This window comes from Psammomys obesus, unplaced genomic scaffold, assembly GCF_907164565.1.
Source record: "Psammomys obesus unplaced genomic scaffold, mPsaObe1.curated_primary_1811, whole genome shotgun sequence".
Taxonomy (NCBI): domain Eukaryota; kingdom Metazoa; phylum Chordata; class Mammalia; order Rodentia; family Muridae; genus Psammomys; species Psammomys obesus.
In genome coordinates, this window is record NW_026596089.1 from 2,505,718 (window position 1) to 2,525,635 (window position 19,918).

Below are 19,918 nucleotides of genomic sequence, written 5' to 3' on the forward strand. Positions count from 1 at the left end.
TCTAGGAAAACATCCATAAATAAGCCATTGTTACTAGAGATTTTTCTAATTTATAGTTATATATGACATGTTACAAAGTATATCCACAAGACTGAAACTTACCATCATTAACTGTCTTTAGATTCTCTTTCATCACATTTGTTGCTGAGGGCATAGGAGGGAAGGGGATACAGTTCCCATCAACCTGTTCATTAAAAGGAGGGTTCTATTGTAGTTTGGACTACTTTCAGAAAGTGTCTGACTATTTGTATCCCTTACTTCAATAGATGTTCCCAGTTTTATTGTCCTTTGGAATGGTGCCCTTGTAAGAACTTTGACAAGTGCCACAGAATTCCTCCTAGCCAGGTCTGAGGACTTTTATCAGAGAAGTCCATTATTTGATTTCCTCTGTGTATTGTTTCCCATTGTGGTTTTTTTTTTTTTTTTCCAGTCCTGTGATACCAATCTGGTCCTTATCGCTAAGACTAAGTCCTGGAAAGTGACTGGTTTTTGGCTTACATATTTTCCTGATCTGTTTCTCATTTGGAATTTGTTGCCATCTTAATTTTGTGTGTATGTGTGTGTGGTAAGTGAAAAACTATTCCTCACCTGGGCCTCAAACATTTCCTATCCCAAATTTTCTTCGACTGCTTCCCAAGTCTAGACTCTTAGGATTTGAAACTGGTTCTGATACAGCTTTGTTGGTGGTCCAAAATAAGGTCTTAGTAGTGCGTGTTATGGGGTGGGGCATTGGTAGGTTATGTGAAATATGTAAGGGAGTAGAAAACATGATGGAAAGAAGACTGGACACAAGAAAGTCATGCAAAATTTACTATGCATCTGTGTGTTTTTTAAAATGTTTCATCTCTGCATTTATATAGAGTTCTATAGTCCAAACTGTTTTAAAATTTAATTTCTAAAACTATAATAGAAGTTTATCTTATCAGTCACTTTGATGTACAAGTCTGTAGGGTTAAGAGCATTTACATGATTGAACAACAAATTTCATGAAATTGAAATTTTTACTGATTAAACAACTCTCCATTTTCCATTTTCTAGTCCCTATAATTTGTTTTTAAAGAAAACTTTAGATTAATCAAGTGCAAAACATGAAAGATACCAACTGAAGTGTAATCATCATTTAAATCAGATGCTGATGTATTGCTGACATCTGGAATATGGTTCTTTCAGCTGAGTTTCCCAGGTCAGCTCAGAACTCAGAAGTTTAAAGAAATGGCACCTCATAAGGTTTGAAAATGTTCTACAGAGGTAACTTTGCTACAAATATAGTATTATGTTTTGTTTTTGAGGTCTAAGCTTTATTGTCATTACTCATTTAAGGCTTTTTTTTTTTTTTGAGGAATTATCTTAGTGTAGGAGAAAGATGACTCTATCAATAACAATTATACCAAGTCCTCATTTTTACTGTGTCCATTGCTGTCTTATTTCTTTCTTGTTTGTTTGTTGCACAAGCATGCCTATGATGAGAGTGGAGGTTAGAGGACAACTTTCACACATTATTTCTCTTCTGTTACTGTGTGGGTCGCAGTGATTAAGCTCAGGTTGTCAGACTCAATGGCACCCACCTTTCCCCACAGAACTATCTCATCAGCCCAGGAAGGCTATTTTAAATGCTTGTAATCTTCCTTATTGTTCCATGAGGTATGTTGTAATTATAATCCTAATTTTATCAAAGAATGGGTAATGAAGCATAGAAAAATTAAAGAAGTTGATCTCAGTTTCAGAGCTTGTTATCAAAAAAATGTATATTTGAACATTATCAGTCCAGCTTGAGTTCTTCATTCTTTATTCCTACACTGTGATGCCTTTATATTAATATTCATATCAAACTGAAGGTATGAGTGGGATAAAATAAAAAGGACAGACAAGTATATTTGGGGGGTATATTTGGTGAGTAAAAATGTAATATTTGGGTGATCTGTGACTTGTGTCAGTCACTTTGTGTTTTATTCTAGTATCCATTCAGTAGGTTCTCGCTATTCATTCCATGTACAGGAAGACAGCCTCAGGAAAGTTTGGGAGTTTGCCTCACCTGTCTTAAGTTGTAAGCTGTAGATATAGAAAGAGACATATTCCTAAGAAGTTAGACTTTGTCCTGCAGAGAAGTGTTTTGGCATGTAGAATTCTATTAGGCATAAATGGAGCCATAGAATGTTATATACAAATAATGTTTATTCTATAATTCTATGTAAATATTCTATAGAAGGCTACATTATAGAAACAGATTTCTACATAGAGAAAGCTTCTTCACAGAACATTCTAGTCCTCTTAAAAATTTATGTGACTCAGTAGTTAAGAGCACTGGCTGCTCTTTCAGAGGACTTTAGTTCAATTCCTAGAACCCATATGGCAGCTCTCAGCTGTCTATAATTCCAGTTAGAGGGGCCCAGTGTGCTCAGACACAGAGACATATATGCAGACAAAACATGAATGCCCATCAAATAAAACTAAATAAATTATTCTTCAAAAGAATATGTATACATATTATGTATATGCATAATATGTAGCAATCTGTTGTTATACATATGTAGGATATAATCCTATGTCATGTATGAAGAAAAATGTATTTTTCTGGTATATGCCCTGTGTTATACCCTTTCCATAAGGGGATCCTGATATCACTGTAACAGAGAATTTGAAGAAGTGAGAAACGATGTTGTTGAGCAAAACCCATGATGTCAGTGTTATAGGATGAATTTGCTATACAGAAGGAATCCCTTGTGTATGTATGGAAGCATCACCTGTCATTAAAAAGCTAACGGCCTATAGCTGAGGCATGATGTAGGAGGTGGGACATCCAGCAGGCAGAATTCTGGGATATAGCAAGGCACGTGAAATTTGTCTGGCAAGATGTGAGAAAGACAAACACATGGTACCTGAGCAGAGATAGCCAGCCATGTAGCAAAATGTAGATTAGTATAATGGGTTATTTTAACTTACAACCTAGTCAGAGAAGAGCCCAGCTATATGGCCTAGGTATTTGTAGATACCTATTTTGAGTCTTGTGACTCTTTATTCGGGAGCTTGGGGCTGGGAGGAAAAACTACCACAATATTACTGTCAAAATTTAATTATAATTTTAGCCACAGAGAAACCCTATTTGTGTATTTACTTTCAAAAAATAAGACCTTCCTTTATTTGGAGGGACACTTTGTCCTGTCCCTGCAGGGCCAGTCAAAACTGGGTACAGTTCACTTCCCAACTTAGGTCTGGGCAGCTTTTGTCAGAGGAATCCTGTTCTCCACAAACGCTGTCACTCTTTTGTGTAGAGAGAACTGTACAATATGCTCAAGAAAACAAAGATTTTCCTCATCTTGGAGCCTCGTCTGGTTGGATATATATAGGAAAGGGGTAATTTCTGCTCCAGTCATCTAACTTAAGCAGGTACTCTCTGTACTACTTGACTTGCATTTTAGTGTGTTTTGTTCCTAACTAAACAAAACAGGCACAAGCACATACATTCCTTCCTCTGTAAAACAAAACAAAACAAAACAAAAAAACCCAAAACCTATTTTCACACTTCTTGGTATATGTTAGATGCTTACTGCATGTGAATGTCTTAATCTGAGTGGCCTAGTTTGACTGAAAGCCCTTTCATATTTAATCTTCCTTGCTGTGGATAGCCTGGTCCTAAAGGAAATAAGACAGAGCAAGTTGATGAAAGTTCAAAAGTCTCTGAAACACGCAAGTACTTTCTGAGCCCTGGTTCTGGCAGCGCCATCAGGAGTTCAGGGCTCTAGTTTGCACTAGTGGATGGCATTGTCAACTGGTCTGAGAAAGCTTACAAAGCTTTCTCATTTACAGCTGAGATTCATTCTCCAGTTACTTCTTTCACTAGACAGTATTTCTGTATAGAGTGGTTCTCAACCTTCCTAATGCTGCAACCTTTTAGTACAGTTCCTCATATTGTGGTGACCCCCTCCCAACCATAAAATTATTTTCATTTCTACTTCATAACTGTAATTTTGCTATTTTATGAATCGTAATGTAAATATCTGGTATGCAGGATACCTGATATGCAACCCCTTTGACAGGTGTCTTGACCGACAGTTTGCTGACTGCTACTCTAGACAGTACTTACTCACTTAAGGTCAAAATACAGTTGTTCTACGTGTGTCATCATGGTTATGTCAAACCCTAGTTCCCTCTCTTTTGTTTTGAAGGAACAAGGAGCAGAAAACTTGCAAGCTTTTCTTAACCTGAATGAATCCCCAGGCACCCGTGCTGGCTTTTGGGTTTCTTGGGCTTTGGGTCAGGTAGGAGCAGGAGGACAGTGCTTCACATTAACACATGACTCTTGGCCTCTAGTCACCTTCCTGAGATTGCTATCACTTCCAGCCCATTTGGAACAGAGGACTTACTCATTGTTTGAGTCCTGAGTCTCTAGCCCTTGAGAATAAAAAATGTGGGTATTGAATTGATCTGCCATAGCAGTTTCCAAACTTTCCTTCTTTAGGAACAGCAGTGAATTTTGGCCTCTCCTCCTGCCTCAAGCTTTTCTGTCAGCTTTACCTCTCCAGTTGTATTACACACACTTGTTCAGTGAAAGAGTGCAACATTCAAAGCCGTAAGAGCAGATAATTATTTTCTGATTCCATCATCTTATGCCTCATGGATTTCAAGTGTCTTAATGAATGCCATAAACTAGTCAGTGGTACAGCTTAGACAGGGTGGGGTGACATGGAGGTAAGGACAATTATAAGAGTGAAACAATGTAGCAAGACAGTGTTCTGGTTCCTGATCCATGTCTAAAATCTTCTTCATACAAGCAGACTGGGCCGTGATACTGATTATGTTGTAATAACAGGTTTCTTCTTCATGCTTGGAGGGGTTAAAAAAAAAGTCCTTTTTGTGATATTGTTAGAAGTATTTTCTTTCCTCCCTTAAAACTATAGCTAGACTTTTGATAGTTAAAAGTCTAATATTTTAGAATTTAAGGATCAAATCTTAAATCTAATTCTGATGCCTCATCGTTACACAGATATGCTACAGACTAATTTTTTTTCTTTTGCCCTCTTCCCAGATATAATCCTAATCCAACAATCTCAAATGACTCTCTGTGTTGGTGGTAATTTTTGCATTGTATGAGGTTTTTCTTACAGTTTGCTTTTTCTCCCTTTGAAACTCATTTTCAGTACTAAGATTTAATTTTAATTAGCTAGGACTCATGTTCAGGTGTGCCTTGAAGGTCTGAATGGCAAGAGCTGGGGAAGCAGAGATGAGCGGATCCCTGGAGCTCACTAGCTAGCCTAGCCTAATTGTGAGCTCCAGCCAATGAGAGGCTGTCTCGAAGAGATGAGATAGTATTACTAAGGATGACACCTTGAGGCTATCCTGTGGCCTCCACAAACATGCAGTAACACACTCACACATATGCATGCATGAACATTTTCGAAAGAAAGTTAATTGTATTTGCTTGTATTTGTAATTGTTTGCAAAATTAGGATGGGGTTCGGTTGGGACAGGAAGAGAGTAAGCATTTTAAAATAAAATTTTAATACATTTATGTATTTAGGGAGGGGAGGGACATTTGTGCCACGCATGTGGAGGTCAGAAGATAACCTTGTCCACTCCTTCCTTCCACTGTGTGGGTCTGTGGCATCAAGCAACCAAATATGGTAAACAACAAGTGACTGGGCCATCTCATCAGCCCAAGAGAACACTTTTGTCTTAACATTTTATAATTTGAATTGTGGTACTGTAGTGCTGCCTAAAAAATATCTACTTAAAGCTAATGTTTAAGAGCTAATCCATCTGGTGTCTTGGAGGGAAAGAGAATGAGAAGGCACTCCTTGTTCTTGGGGAAGCTGAGTTCTTTGTAATCATCACTTCAGAATGGGGATGAAGTGATGAACTTTTTGTTAGGTGCACCTGAGTTCTAGCAATGTGACTGGAAAACATGTCTAGCCTCTCCAAGTCTTAAAACCTTTGTTTGTATGAAGGGAATAAAAGTAGTTACTTAGCCTATCCTTCTAGGCTACTGGGTGGGGGTCAAAAATGTTCTCTAAGTGACAAATAAAGTAGATGATTACAATTAGTTTTCTTCAGGAGAAGTTGGGACAAGAGAAGAAAGGGACATAGCTCCCTCCATCTTCCTCTTTCTTAAGGCCTTTCTGGGTTACAAACTAAGGCAGGAAGAGGGAACCTACTGAGTTCTTTCATGTCTCTACTCCTCAAACGTAGAGATTTTTTTGGTCCTTGCTGGAAGGAAATTCAGTGAGTTTCAAACCAAAAATTTCTTTAGTTGAGTGAAGCTTTTTATTGTGTATAAATCATAATAGCTGAGGGAAATGGGATTCATTTGTTTCTATGAGTGAAAAAAACACAGGGGAATCCAATCTGCAGACCGGGTGGGATCAGGTACTTAAAAGCTATGGTTGGGAATCTCTTTGAGTCTGGCCCCTTCTGTTTTGTCCCTTTTAAACTTGAACTTTTTTCTTGTGGAGGAAAAGCAGTCACCAGCAATTCTAGCATCATAGCAGGCGAGTTGCCCTGGTTCCAGAAGAAAGATATAGCTTGGATTCCTTATTGTTCCAACAAATTTCTAGGGCTTGGATCTTACTGGTACAACTGAAGCATATGTCCCTATCTGAACCAATCACCAGTGTGCCACAGATCCTCAAGGCCAAGGATGTCATCTTCACAAAGTAACTTTCTAAATGAGAGAAGATAGGTAACTATTTCTAAAAGAAATAGAAAAATAGGATGGACACTTCTTCCTTCTCTCACCACCCCTTTTCTCCCTGGCCCAAATAAAAGATATTTAGATTTCTCAATAACTGTACTGTGCAGTATGGCATTTTGGGTATTATTGGGATAAAATGTCAGGCTGTCCACTAGAGCTGTGTGAATACGAATAACACACATATACACAACAAACCCATGAGTTTAACAGTGAACAAGGTAAATATACATGAATATCAGCAATAGTTTATATTTCTTGAAAACTCTCTAGACTGTAGGTGTTACCCTCTACTCCTTGCTTGGCATAAGTCATTGCCTCCAAAGGAACCTAAGGTAGCAGATGACACTTCATTTTGTAGGTGAAAAGGCCTAAACTTCAAGAAGTGTCTTGGAAGTGCCTGAGGTAGCAAGAGGATGCTGCACACACTGCTCTTGGCAGAAGGCATGAAACTGTAAGGATCGTTTCACCATAGAGGGATTTAGAGAAGCCTTCTAGTTGTAGAAAAATACAATAACTACAGGAAGGGAACTGAAGAGAAGAAAGAGAGGCTTAGAAAATTATAAGTAAAGCTCCACCTTAGCATTGGTGGGGGAGGCAGAAGGTAGGGAGGAGAGAGGGGCAAAGGCAAAGAGGGAGGGAGAATGGATGTGGTTAGTGTGGCCAGTGGTTGAGCACAGCTGCTGTTCTGAGGAGATCAGCCACTTCTGAGGTCTCAGGAGCTTTGAATACAGGAGTGGCAATCAAGAAAATGGTCAGACCCCCTGAGCTTGTGGGTAGGGATGTTGGCTTTTTTACTCTACATTCTTAAGATGTTTTGGAAGTTTTTTGCAACTGTGTTATGGGAGAACATGAATGGTTGTTTCTTTAAATGGGCTAGCTAACTTCATCTTTGTGAAGGGTCTTTCAGAAAGGAGACCATTTTCCACAATCCTACTTTCCCTCCCTGTACTAAAGAGGAGCCAAGCCGAGGCAGCTCTTATAGAACACTTCCAACACAGGACCACTGGTTTTCTGTGTTTCTGTGAGTTTTACAGCAAGCCCATTCATGACTCAGAACCAAGAAGATAACAAGGCATACTTATTTGAGTCTCCTGTTTGCTCTTCTATTTTGTTCAGTCATTAAACGGTGTTAGAATTGAGAATTAGGACTCTCTTTCCTTGCCAAGTGAAAACACAAAAGACTTGTTGACTACACGATTTACTCTCCCAGATACTTCCAGAGTAACAGGAAATCCTGGCCAAATATCCACTGAAAGGAGCTGGTGGCATATGCCCTGGCTTCTCTTGAATGTAGGCTTCATGGCTGTCACCCTGTGCCCAGAAGGACATCATAAATCATTTATAATTTATGAGGAGCCTAGCCAGTCCTGTGCTACACCCTGCTAGCTGCTAGTATCTGTCCACACACTGTGGGTTTCCTTCTTTGCTTCATACAGAGCCTTTTTCACACAATCCATAGGACTAAATTGGAAACTTTTTCTCATAGCCTGGCGCAGCCAAAGTGTAAAGATGAGAGGAGACAGAACACCCTTGTTCCTTGAGGCTGTGCCATGAACTTCTCTTGCTTTCTCCTAGACTGGAAAGTAAGAAGGGACAGAAAACAAAACCAGTATCAGGACAAGGCCATTTTCTTTTTATTTCACATTCTCAGCAAAATTTACATGTATTTTGAGTGACAGTAGCCAGCATGTCATCACTGGGGACATAGCATTGAGCACTAGTTTGGTTCAGATGAGATGGCTGAATGAGAAGGAGACAAGCGCTTCACCAGGGACTTCTGGTGAGCAAATCTTTGATCAGAGCATGAAGGTCATTATGGAGTGAGCCATGCTGGGGAATGATCTTCTGATGAAGACAGGACACTGTGTGGCACAGTCCCTGGGGGAAAGCATCAAGTGTGGAGGTCTGTATCAGACAGCCAGGAAAGAGTAGCGGGATGAGAGGAAGAACATCCCCAGGGTTGCTGCAGCCGTTGGGTGTTTTGAAAGACTGATCCTTTTAAAATACTTGAAAATAAGAGTAGAAGTGCAAAGTCAGGAAAACCGTGGGTGATGCATCTTTCACTTTCTAGAGAGAGTCAGAATGTGTGCTATTGTAATCAGAATTGAAATATCAAAATATTAATTCACCCAGTGCGGAAAGTGACACAAATCATGTATTTGTTTGATCTTGGTTATGAATCACTAATACTTTTACAATCAGGATAAAAGAGAGAATTTGTGTCCCATTCATTTACATAGTTGGTTAAGTACAGACAGAACCAGGAACTATATCCAATGACCTGTGCCCCATTTCTCCAGGCAATATTATGGTATAGCTGTGGGATACCACAACCTCTATGTGCATATTATATTATATTTAATTTCATGTACAAATTAGTGTGATCTTCCATCACAAAGACACTGGTTTGACCCTGGGACCAGACTCCAGGTGGCTTCAGTAGGCTCCCTTGCTCATGCTGAGCACTGTGAAGCAGGCTCCTATGATGCAGTGACAAGTAGAACTTGGGTTTGATTGCTGTGCAGAAGTCACAGGAAGTGAGATCTGGGCGCTATCAGGGGAATTAATTCCTCCACAAAAGTAAAGTTCATGGATAGTTGAGGTAGGCCTCAAAGACACGTAAGGATTTTTGCCTCCAAGGTGGGAAAGCAGGTGAGCAAGCATTGAGAACATTTCCATGATGCTCTTGCCCTAATCGGCATGCTGAACCAAAATGACTCCTCAAGTTCCATCCAACGCAAAACCCCTCAGAGTCCATGAAAAACGTCCAGTGAATCTGCTCTGCAAACACACAGACACTGTATAAACACAGACAAATATTTTAAAAGGTGAAGAATAAGATTCTTGTACTTCAGGGTTGGAATTTTGTGCTCAGCAACATACCTTCCATACCCAGCCTGCTGTTTGTCCATGCTGGCCCTCACACAGTTATCTACATTATGTGTTTAAAATGCTCTTAGCCAGAGACCAAGCAAACAGCTCATGGTATTTTCCTATCAGGGCCTGTTTATGAGGTAGAGAAAAAAAGAACAGAGTTGTTGATTTTGATCGCTCATGGAAGCTGGCACAGAACTTCATGGAATTCACAGGAAGAAATGGGAAGAATTTTTGGTATACAAAGAAAAAAAATGGAAGATTTGTTTAAGCCACGATTTAAGTTAGAATTAAACCAAGAAAATCTCAAAACTCGGACTGAAGAGTGGAGTAGGATCTGCAGTAGAAAAGCAGAAGTGTGAACGAACTATGTTCTAGTCTCTCAGGTGAAGAAAGAATAATTTTAGTGAAGAAATAAAAGTTTTTAAAAGTATACAAAGCACAGGTTTTAGAGTGGCCTTCACTGATGATGCTGAATCCCATAGTATTTGAGCTGGTTGAGTTAGTGACCACTGAGTCTTGTCCCTCATTTTTATAGATCACAGATTAGAAGCACAAAAACTTGATGTAGGCTGCCCAACACCATTTGACTTCGGCCCAGTCTTCTGGGACTAGCACCCAGGACTCATGAAAAATTATGTGACATTCTGGGCAATGTTATAGACATGGCAGTCACTGAAAAGTTCTGCTCGTATTAGCAAGGGATGAGTGAAGAAAGACAGTGTGGCTGACCATGTTCTGGGTTGGCAGTGAGGTGGGTTGTCTTGCAAGGAATCGGGGACCTGGTTGCTGCAGCCTTAGGAAGCTGGTCTTTGGATTGCTCTTCTTTCTTCAGTGAGAGTCTGAACACACTGGCACTGCGCGTAGGTGACAGCACTCTGTAAGGAACTTCTAGAGAAGAACTCGCGTGTGCCACCACAGTAACTGTGTTCACTGTGGATACTAGTTTCCAAAAGGGGTAGTAGAGAACAGGACTGGCAGAGGGAAGGGAGACAGATGTGCCTCTACTAAGACCAATAGGGGTTCATTGTCATCTTTGTTTTTTTTTTTTGTTTGTTTTAACCATTCACTTACTCATTCATTCATTTTCTTCTTTGTTCACATCCTAATTCCAATGGCACACTTGACAACTTACACCAAAGAGCTCGTACATTATGCATAAAATAAAAGTGAGTTCAGGTTGCAAAAAAGGAGAAAATGTGAAATATCACATGAGGTAAGTATTAAGTTTTATGCTGTCTTTTCTAGCAACCAGGATTTAAAAAAAGAAAGAAAAGAAAAAAGCAGCACACAGTTCCTAGTTATCAGAAGGAAGGAAAATAATTTTTCCTCAAGAGAGACTAAGTGCTGCTATTCTGGGAGCTCTTGCCTTCAGTAAACACTTGGGGACGTCCATGTGCTTAACCAAGCTCAACACCTGCTGTTCACCCACACCTCACACACACAACCTACTGGACCCTCAAGAGGGAAGGGAAGCTAGTGGCAGAGTAAGATTCGGATATGCAGGTCAGTGCCACTGAGGCCCTGCCTTCAGCTCCTGAGCTCACCCACAGGGAACTTCGGGAATGTAGATTGCTTCCAGAAGGAGGAACCCACAATTCCCTTTCCTTCATTTGCCTCAAAAAGCTGCCCATCACTAATTCCCTTCTTCATTCTTTATAAGGTTTGTCAGAGGGTATATCACAACCACTAGTTGCAGGGATACACTCTGTTGAACTTTTGAGTTGGTGTGAGAGAGAAAACAAAAGCAAAAATCTAAAACAACAACAAACCCACTAAAGGTTATCCCTTCTCAGCAGGGTTCAGATGACATCTTTACAGGAACCATCTAGGGGGTATCTGATTTGGGGCTTTTTGTTTCATTTTGTGTTTGTTCAGAATTTCGGGGTGCTGGAGAGATGTGTCGGTGGTTCCAGAGGACCCAAGTTCAGTTCTCTATACCCTGTACAGTTTGTAACTTACAACTGTCTATAGCTCCAGTCCCAGAAGATCCAACACATCCTTCTGCCTCCTTCTCCTGGTACCATGCATGCATGTAGTGGACAGACCTATACACAAACAAAACCATCTATACACATAAAATAAAGAATAAGAAAAGATTAAATATTAAAAAAGAACTAATTCAAGTCTGGTGAGATGGCTCAGCAGGTAGTAACCCCTGCGGCCACACTTGATGATCTGAGTTAAATCCCTGCGTCTTACATGGCAAAAGAAGAGAACTGACCCCCTCGAGTTGTCCCCTGACCTGTACATAGACCCCATGGCATGGTGGGGTTGGACGCGTGCACATGTGCATTCACAGATTAATTGAGTGACTGCTGTGATTTTCTTAAAGATTTATTGTTTATGCACTATTCTGCTTCCATGTATTTCTACACACCATAAGAAGGTAACAGAGCTCAGTATAGATGGTGATGAGCCACTGTGTGGTTACTGGGATTTGAAATCGGAACCTTTGAAAGAATAGCCAGTACTCTTAACCTCTGAGCCACCTTTCCAGCACAACTGATATAATTTTAAAGGCTTTTGAAAACAACTTTAGATCTTCTGAAAGTCCGCATGGTTTTCTGGATTTTCAACATTTACATTATTACTTTCTTCTTTTTATTGTATATAGTCATTATACATGTTACTATGTAATATAAGGACATTGTTATTCATACAAGTATTCTACTTAAAGTATTTTCTGCGTATGCCCTCTACCATCTCCTTTCCCACCAGTCCCTCTTCCCATTTATCCTCCTTTCCCCTTGGACAGTCTCACTTCTGCTTTTGTGTCCTATGTACACACATGGTGTATGTACATGTATAAAATCTGGGGAAACAGAGACCTACTCCACGTGACTGTGTCCAGTTGCACACTTGCATGTGTCACTGCAGACGCCTCTGTCAGCATGTGCTGTAGAAAGCATCGTTACCCAAAAAAGGATGCTAAGTGGCGTCTCTGCTCCATAGATGGTATGCAATAATGTCTGGATCCCTTTTCAAACATGAGCATCTTGGGAAGGTGCAGAAGTTGAACCTCGGTTCCTGATACGCTTATGCCCTTGCTGTGCTATGGACTCTAGACAAGTGTTTTTGGTGGGCATAAAACAAACAAACAAACAAACAAACAAACAAGGGTTTGAGTCTTCACATGGACAGAATAAACATGCTCAAGAATTTTGAATGTTCATAATTGTAATCAATGACTTGATTCTTACTTGTGCTTATTCTTTTTAAAAGTATTAGAGAGGAAGATCTCCACCAGACAAAGTCGAGAGGAGCTGATACGAAGGGGCCTGCTTAAGGAATTGCCTGACCAAGGTGAGGAAATGTGTCTCACGTTTACCCTAGCTGGATTCTTCATTCTTTGCTCTTTCATTTTCTGTTGGAATTTAAAGTGACCATGGTGGTTGTAAGATAAAGCAGCCAGTAGTACAGGACAGGAATCTGGCTTTGACCTGCACTGTCTCTGTGGGTGGCCAAGAAGCTGAGGTGTTATAGAAAAGGGCTCTGTGACTTTTGTAGTCAATCTTTCCCCATAGGTTGCTCTCAACTCTGCTCTTCAGCATGCTGCTTTGGTTGCTAGAGATACAAGTCAAGATGTAACCATGGTTCTTCTCCTCATCAACCTCAAGCTTTATTCTTTTATCCATGTTAAACTCAATTGGGAGAATTCAGCTGTAGTTTGTTCAGGCCTTCCTTGTTTCTAAACACTGCCAATAAAAGAAATAGCAGCCATGCCTCCTGTCAACACACTCATGTTCACAAATCAATACAGCATGAGGGGGCAAATTAATCTGCCTTATGTTCCCTCCCAGTAATCTGCTCCTCTTTTATTTCTCTGAAGCTTGTTGTTTCTCACCTCAACACTGATAATTCTCTCTAAGACATTTTTGTTTTGTTTTGGCTTGGTTTTTCTTTCTGTTGGTTTTGTTTTTGTTTTTTAACCTCTCTCCTTCTCTATTACCTCTATCCTCTGAAGCGCAGAAGTTGATCAGAAAAGACAAGAATTGTGTAGAAGTTGTCTGACCCTCAAAAAAGGCACTGACACTGGGTCCCTTTTTACCAAATAGATAATTCCAAATTATCTTCTTTGCTCCCACTGCTGTGAAAACTAAAGGAAATTTTTCTACAGTGCTGATCATTCCTCTCTTTCATCCCCCAAGTTTACTGAGGTTGAGTAAACTTGTTGAGACTTTATGGGAAGAAGTAAAATGCTATTGTTTGGAATTTAAATAATGATACTTTTCAATGGATGGATGGATAGATAGATAGATAGATAGATAGATAGATAGATAGATAGAATATGACATTTGGAGGCATACATTGTATATTAATTGAAATGTCATGTTTTTTTCCATACCAGAATAATCCCAGTGTGCAGCTTGGAAATGCATTGATGCTTCAGTAGGAGTAAGGGAGACCTGGATGGAATAATACCATTTTGACTGAGCGAGCTCTCACAGTTTTAGAAGTTTTCGTTTCATTTCTGACTTGTCAAGTTTCCCCCCCCCCCATCTTTGTTAATGAGCCTTTTGTAGTTTTCAATATGCTATTACCTTGGAGCTATTTGTTTCCTGCTTCAGAGCTTTAAAAATGAAAACTGCTCATGCTTCCCCTTCCTAGCAGGAGGTAGATAGGCATGCAGGAACTGGGCATGCAGAAAATAGGCAGACAGTATCCAGGCTCATCTCTCACCAGTCTCTAGAGGTGTCAAAGAAATTTCACAGCCTCTGAGATAAACCCTGTGCAATTCACTTTGTGGAGTGACCCACCCATTTGTTCGGTACCCCTTATCTGAAAATATTTTTTAAAAGGGGAAAGAGGAGGAATTGCTCATTGGTTAAGAGTGTTTACTGCTTTTGCAGAAGACATGAATGCAGTTCCCAGCACTCATATTAAAAGCTCACAACTGCCTGCAACTCCATCTCCAGGGAATTCACTTCCCTCTTCTGCTCTCTGAGGGACCTGCATTCATGTGCATATACCTGTGTGTAGACACATATACACGTAATTAAAAGTAAAATTAAAATCTTATTAAAAAATGAAGGAAGACATCATGATTGAAACCTGTTGTTGGGATTGATGATGGACTGGGTAAGACCAGAAGTACCCAGAATGCCCCTTGAAAATCTACTGGTTTTCAACTGAGAACTAGAGAAAGTAGCTTTCTGTTTTCCCATTTTAGCCATCATCTTCCCCTTCCTCAGAAAAATTCTCTTGAGAATCCCAGTCTGAGAGGCTGGGATTTTGTTTGGGGACAGCCTCTCTGTCACTGAGGATTCGCTGTGGCCTCTGTCTCCTTGTCACTGCTGAAGCTCCTGACAGTGCTTGTCATTCATGAGCTTCATTCGGTGGACCACAGCTGTCCCGGCTGTGGCCTCACTCCAGCCTGACCTGTGACCTCTATGATTACTATTCCTTTCAGATTGTGTTTTTCACACCAAGTTTAACTTCAATCTGAAAGTTCAAATGATCTTCTCTCCTGAGAAGCTCTCACAAACAGACGGTCTAGTCTATAGTGAGTCCCCACTTAGTTCTTCCCTCCATCTTTTCTTAAAGCTGTGACATGAGGGCACAGTGTCACAGCTACATGTCTTACATCCACTTTCCATATCTTCTAGGCTGGGTTTCTCCGGAAGAATCACTTTTTTTTTGGTCACATGTGATTCTCTCCCTGTAACTGTTCTTCTACTTCTACTCTGAGCTGGATGTGCTTTTCTAAGTTTCCTTCCTTTGAGGTCACGACTCTTCCAGTGTTTGTCACCTGTTCCTATAACTCAGGCCTGACTTGGCACCAACTGACATCTTCTCTTGGCTTAGATTCCACTTGCATTGCTTACTATATCAGGGACAGAGTTTATTTTAATTCTGAGAAAAAAAAATTAACACAGATTTCTAAGAAAAATTTCAAAATATAGACACTACTCACTTAATATTGTCAGTTCTCTTTTTTTCTTCATATTTTCTACAAATGGTCTTTTTCTGCCATTACTTTTATGTACTAGTTTTGTTTTATGACTCAGAGTAAGTACCTTTCCATATAGTTGATTGTTCTTCATGCTTACTATTGTGATAATATTCAAATTTTCTATAGTGGTTTTTCTAGTGTTTTAAAAATAAGTTATTTAACTTGATAAAATATGACCACTTAGAATAGCATTAAATTATTATTAGCATGACTTTAGGATACTACTAACTAAAACAAGAAAATACAAATAAAACTTTTATTTGAGTTGCTTTGAAAGTAAGGTTTACATAGAAATAAATGGACTTTTTTTTTCTAATTTGTTTGGAACTGTTCATTTTATATTACTTTTATCAATGTATTTATATCCCTCTTTTTCTCTTTTTTAAAATTAATTGTTTCAAGTCCAATAATTCCTACCTAATATTATTGAAATTGTGGCAATTTGGTTGCAATAGCATAGCCTTAGTGTGTTATTATTGTCTGTTTTAATCTTCTATAGGAATCAGAATTTAGGTCCTTAGGAACTACGTGATTGTGTGACAGTTTCATTTTCATTTTCAACAAGGTGTAATTCTGTTTATCTTATTTGTGGAAATATCATGATTTTTGACAAGAAGACGTGAATTATATTATAAAGCAAATCAGTAAAATTTTGAGAAATGATCTCTGTTTTATAACGTTTGCAAAAAAATGAATTTAAAAAACTAAATAGAAAAACTCTGTTAATACATTTTTTTCAATTAATTTAAATCAAAACTTTGGCTCTTTAATTTTTCTCTTAAAGTGGTAACAGAACCTCTTACATGTTTGGGAATAATTACTGGGATAATATTTCCAAGCATCACTGAATTCTGGAAATCCCTCAAATTTTAAACATTTTGAAGACTTAAAAAAAAAATCAGGGGTTAAAATTAATCTTTATTATTTAGACAATACATGAAAAATTTTACTTTCAGCTGTAAATTTTTAAAATTCTTCTGTAACTAGTTTTTATGTGTGTTTTCTAGCTAAAATTAGCTTTTACCCTTCCTACAATGAAGAAATTTTGAAAATGAAATTAGCCTTAAACCATCCTTTCCCTGAACAAAGGTAACAGCCACACTGCCGCGTGGAGCGGATGGTGTCTAGCGTGCTCAGCAGACGCTGCTGCCTGGAAATGGCCTGTCTCCCACGCCTGTCTCTGTGTGTAGCTGCATCTCCTGTTATTTGTATCTTTGTATTCATCTTGTGGTTTTGACATGTTACAATGTTTGTTTCATTTTCCAGATCATTCCTTCATTCAGTTTCTGGATGCAAAAGAAACACCTAAGTGTTTACTTCAACAAAACCTAAACACAAGAACAGGGTAACTGCTGGCCTGGGCCCTGTGTGCTTCGGGGCATGCCTTCTGTCTGAGGTGGCAGAGAGGTCTCTGTCCCTTGCTGCTTTTCCAAAGATTTTTCTACCTCTTTTCTTTTAATGAAATTAAATGGGGAAACACGATTATGTGGTTCCCAGGGACAGAAACATGAACCCAGATCCTGCAGTCCTAGTAAGTGGGAAAATGATTTTCAAGAAAGCCATCAAGTTAGACATCTAGGTGTTTCTTTCCAATTTTAGATGGAGATGTAACAGTTAACTTTGAAAATTCAAACGGGCACATGATACACATCGGAGAGGAGTCTACCCAAGAGGAGAATGTAGGGAAACCTGAAGAAGGGAATGGCTCTGTGTGTGAGAAAACACCACCTCGGGAGGAAAAGGCAGAAGAGAAGACAGGTAAAATAAAGAGAATCCCATATCATCTCCTGTAGTATCCCGACATTGGGAACCAAAGAGTGATTCTAAAGCCAGGAGCCTGCAGAGAGGACGTTTGCAAACTGGAAGAAGAAAGCTAGGAAAGAGAAGCAGGGCAGGTCCTCAGGTGGACACATGTATTTTTAAGTACACCATCTGCTTTGGTGTTATTAAGGAGAGCTAATTAATGGTAGTGATCAAAAGGATTGAGCTCTTCAGGTATTACATTTACCTGGAAATGGTCTCCTTTTCTTAAAACCTTTCTCTCAAGGCCTTGAAAAAGATGAGCCATCAAAACGTTTTCATATGGTTTGTAGCTGGTCCTAGTGAGCAGCTCATCAGGGGCCATGTCTCTCTCTCAGCCTAGAACCGCCCTCTGGCAGCAGGAAGTAGCTGGTGCATCCACATGGCCCAGTATTTTAGATTCTAGACATGTCTAAGATACAGCAAGGAAGACATCTATAGGAGCTATGTTTCACTGCTGCCTTAGCTGCTGATGACCTACCTGTGCACTTAAAAGTTTCAGATTATGCTATAGGCAACTCTGCTGTTCCTGAAAAGGCTTCTCTAGAGTGTTTGGTAGCTGTTCATGAATTCCTAATGGTGTTTCCACCCCAACCCCACACCAAGCTTTGTACTTACATGGACCTTGAGCCAGTGTTCTATAAGGAAAGGTTTAGCCAAAAAACCTCTGAATAAAATTTTACCATATATCTAAGAAGGACCTTCAGGAAATATGTATTTTCTATAAGGTTGTCTCTGAGTTGGATGGCAGTATTTGTCAACCTCATTTGGATTGTGTAGACATTTTGAGAAATTTTAGAAATTCTTTTAAGTAAATTTTTTTCTCCTCTTGATCCAAATCCTCTCAGAGACAAAAGGAAAGGTGTGGGGGGGAGGCTTTGTTAGTTAACTGCTCATGTGAGGTCATCTTTAGGAGACTGAAGCCTTGTGATTATTTGCATATACAGTAACTAGCCTTTAAAAGCTTTAAAAGCTATGGGAAATTTATTAATTTGTTCTCCTCAGATATTAAGCATAGTATTTAGAGGACTTTCCTCAGCTTTCAGTGAAAACCTCTAGTTAAGTTTATTAATACAGATTATAAAAAAATTAGCTTGTGCTTTCATGATGATATTTCTGGTACATATTGAAAAAGCAGACAGATTTGGAAGAGATTTTGGTTGAGAGGGAACAGATCTCTGTTTTTTTTTTTTTTTTCTTTAGTTCCAACTATCCTGTCTCAACAAACAGTTAAACTTATATCCGTGTGTGACCTGTCTGTAGTCCCTGTGTGTGTCACTGCACTCAGTAACTAGCCAGATTTGAAAGGAAGATTTTTCCTTATCAGCATAATGCAAAGTTGCTGACAGGTTTGTGTTAGCTAACCCAGCAGGCCTTGGTGTTCTTGGGAGATGACCGATCTTATAGGTCAAGAACAGCTAAGAGGTTTTGTTTTCTTATTCCTCAAGCTAGTACATTTAGTTCTTTCTAGTCAAGAAAGTTCCATGATAGCATCAGTACATGAGGAGCTGGAGATGCCAAGGGTGCTGGTGTGTCACTGACAAAGCTGCCACGCCCCCTTTTGTGTGGAGAGAGCCCATGTGGAGCCTATCTACTAACCAAGAGAGGTATTAAGAATGGAATCATTCCCTGAATCTAAAAAAAAAATGTCACTCATGAGTAGTATCACAGAGAATTAGTTTAAGTAGAATTTATTTATGAACAACGATATGGATTACTTCTTTAGTCCTACACCTTTTAATGCTGAAACAAACAATAAACAACAACCAAAAAAACAAGACAAACAAACAAACAATCTGATTCAGTTTTGCCTCTCTTCTGGTCTTACACTCATGTGAGCTGACACTCATGCAAACCCACCCTCCTATGATCCTAACTCCATAATTTTGCAGGCCTCCCTCTCTGAGTCAAGCTAATCTACTCAATAGTACCATTCCCCATGTTAATTGGTTGTAGTAGCAAACCAAGTCATGTGTCTTTAAAGGAGTATATACATCTTGCCTAAGAAACTATTCAAAAGCAAAGCACATAGGAGCTGCCCATCATCCCAGCTCTGTGGCTGGGCTTGGTTCAGACTACATGGGTATTTCTGGGGTTCTCTGAAGGCACCTGGTTCCATGGTTGGTAGAGTGGCCTTGGGCCTTATCTGCCAACATGAGACTTCTTCCTCAAGGTCTTCTCAGCTCTTGGTCGACTGTTGTTCTTTCTCAGTAGGTGTCCTTGGATATTTGAGACACAGAATCTGATCAGCAGTCTGCTCCAGTCTAACAGCATTAAATCTGAAAGTTGTTTGACATTGTTTTTATTGCATGATTATGAAAGGCCTTTAGTGAAGGAACAGTAGTCTGCACTTGGTTGTTTAATCAACAGTACTGAAGAACTAGCATGTGTAAAACTCTAGTGGAGACCACAAAGAGAATGAGGAGTGGTCCCTGTCTAAAAGCAGATGCCTGTCAGGTAGTTCCCAGACAATCATCATAAGATGCAAAGCTATGAACAGGTCGGGGTACCAGAGCAGGGGAGCTCCCAGTGGCGCCCAGAGTTGTTTCTGTGCAAGCCATCTTTCCAGACTAAGTCTTGGGGGAGGAAGGAAGGAGACAGGC

At 39.6% G+C, this 19,918-nt stretch overlaps 1 protein-coding gene across 4 annotated transcripts in view; it reads left to right on the forward strand.

Annotated features, from left to right (window-relative positions):
* Positions 1-19,918, forward strand: part of Phactr2 (phosphatase and actin regulator 2) — a 271,411-nt gene that overhangs the window by 201,174 nt on the left and 50,319 nt on the right. For 3 of the 4 annotated variants that reach the window (XM_055627713.1, XM_055627714.1, XM_055627712.1), the window contains exons 3-4: positions 12,785-12,865; positions 17,115-17,273. In XM_055627713.1, the coding sequence (XP_055483688.1) occupies positions 12,785-12,865; positions 17,115-17,273 (240 nt within the window). The remainder of the gene's footprint in view (positions 1-12,784; positions 12,866-17,114; positions 17,274-19,918) is intronic. The other variant, XM_055627711.1, reaches the window with a different exon arrangement.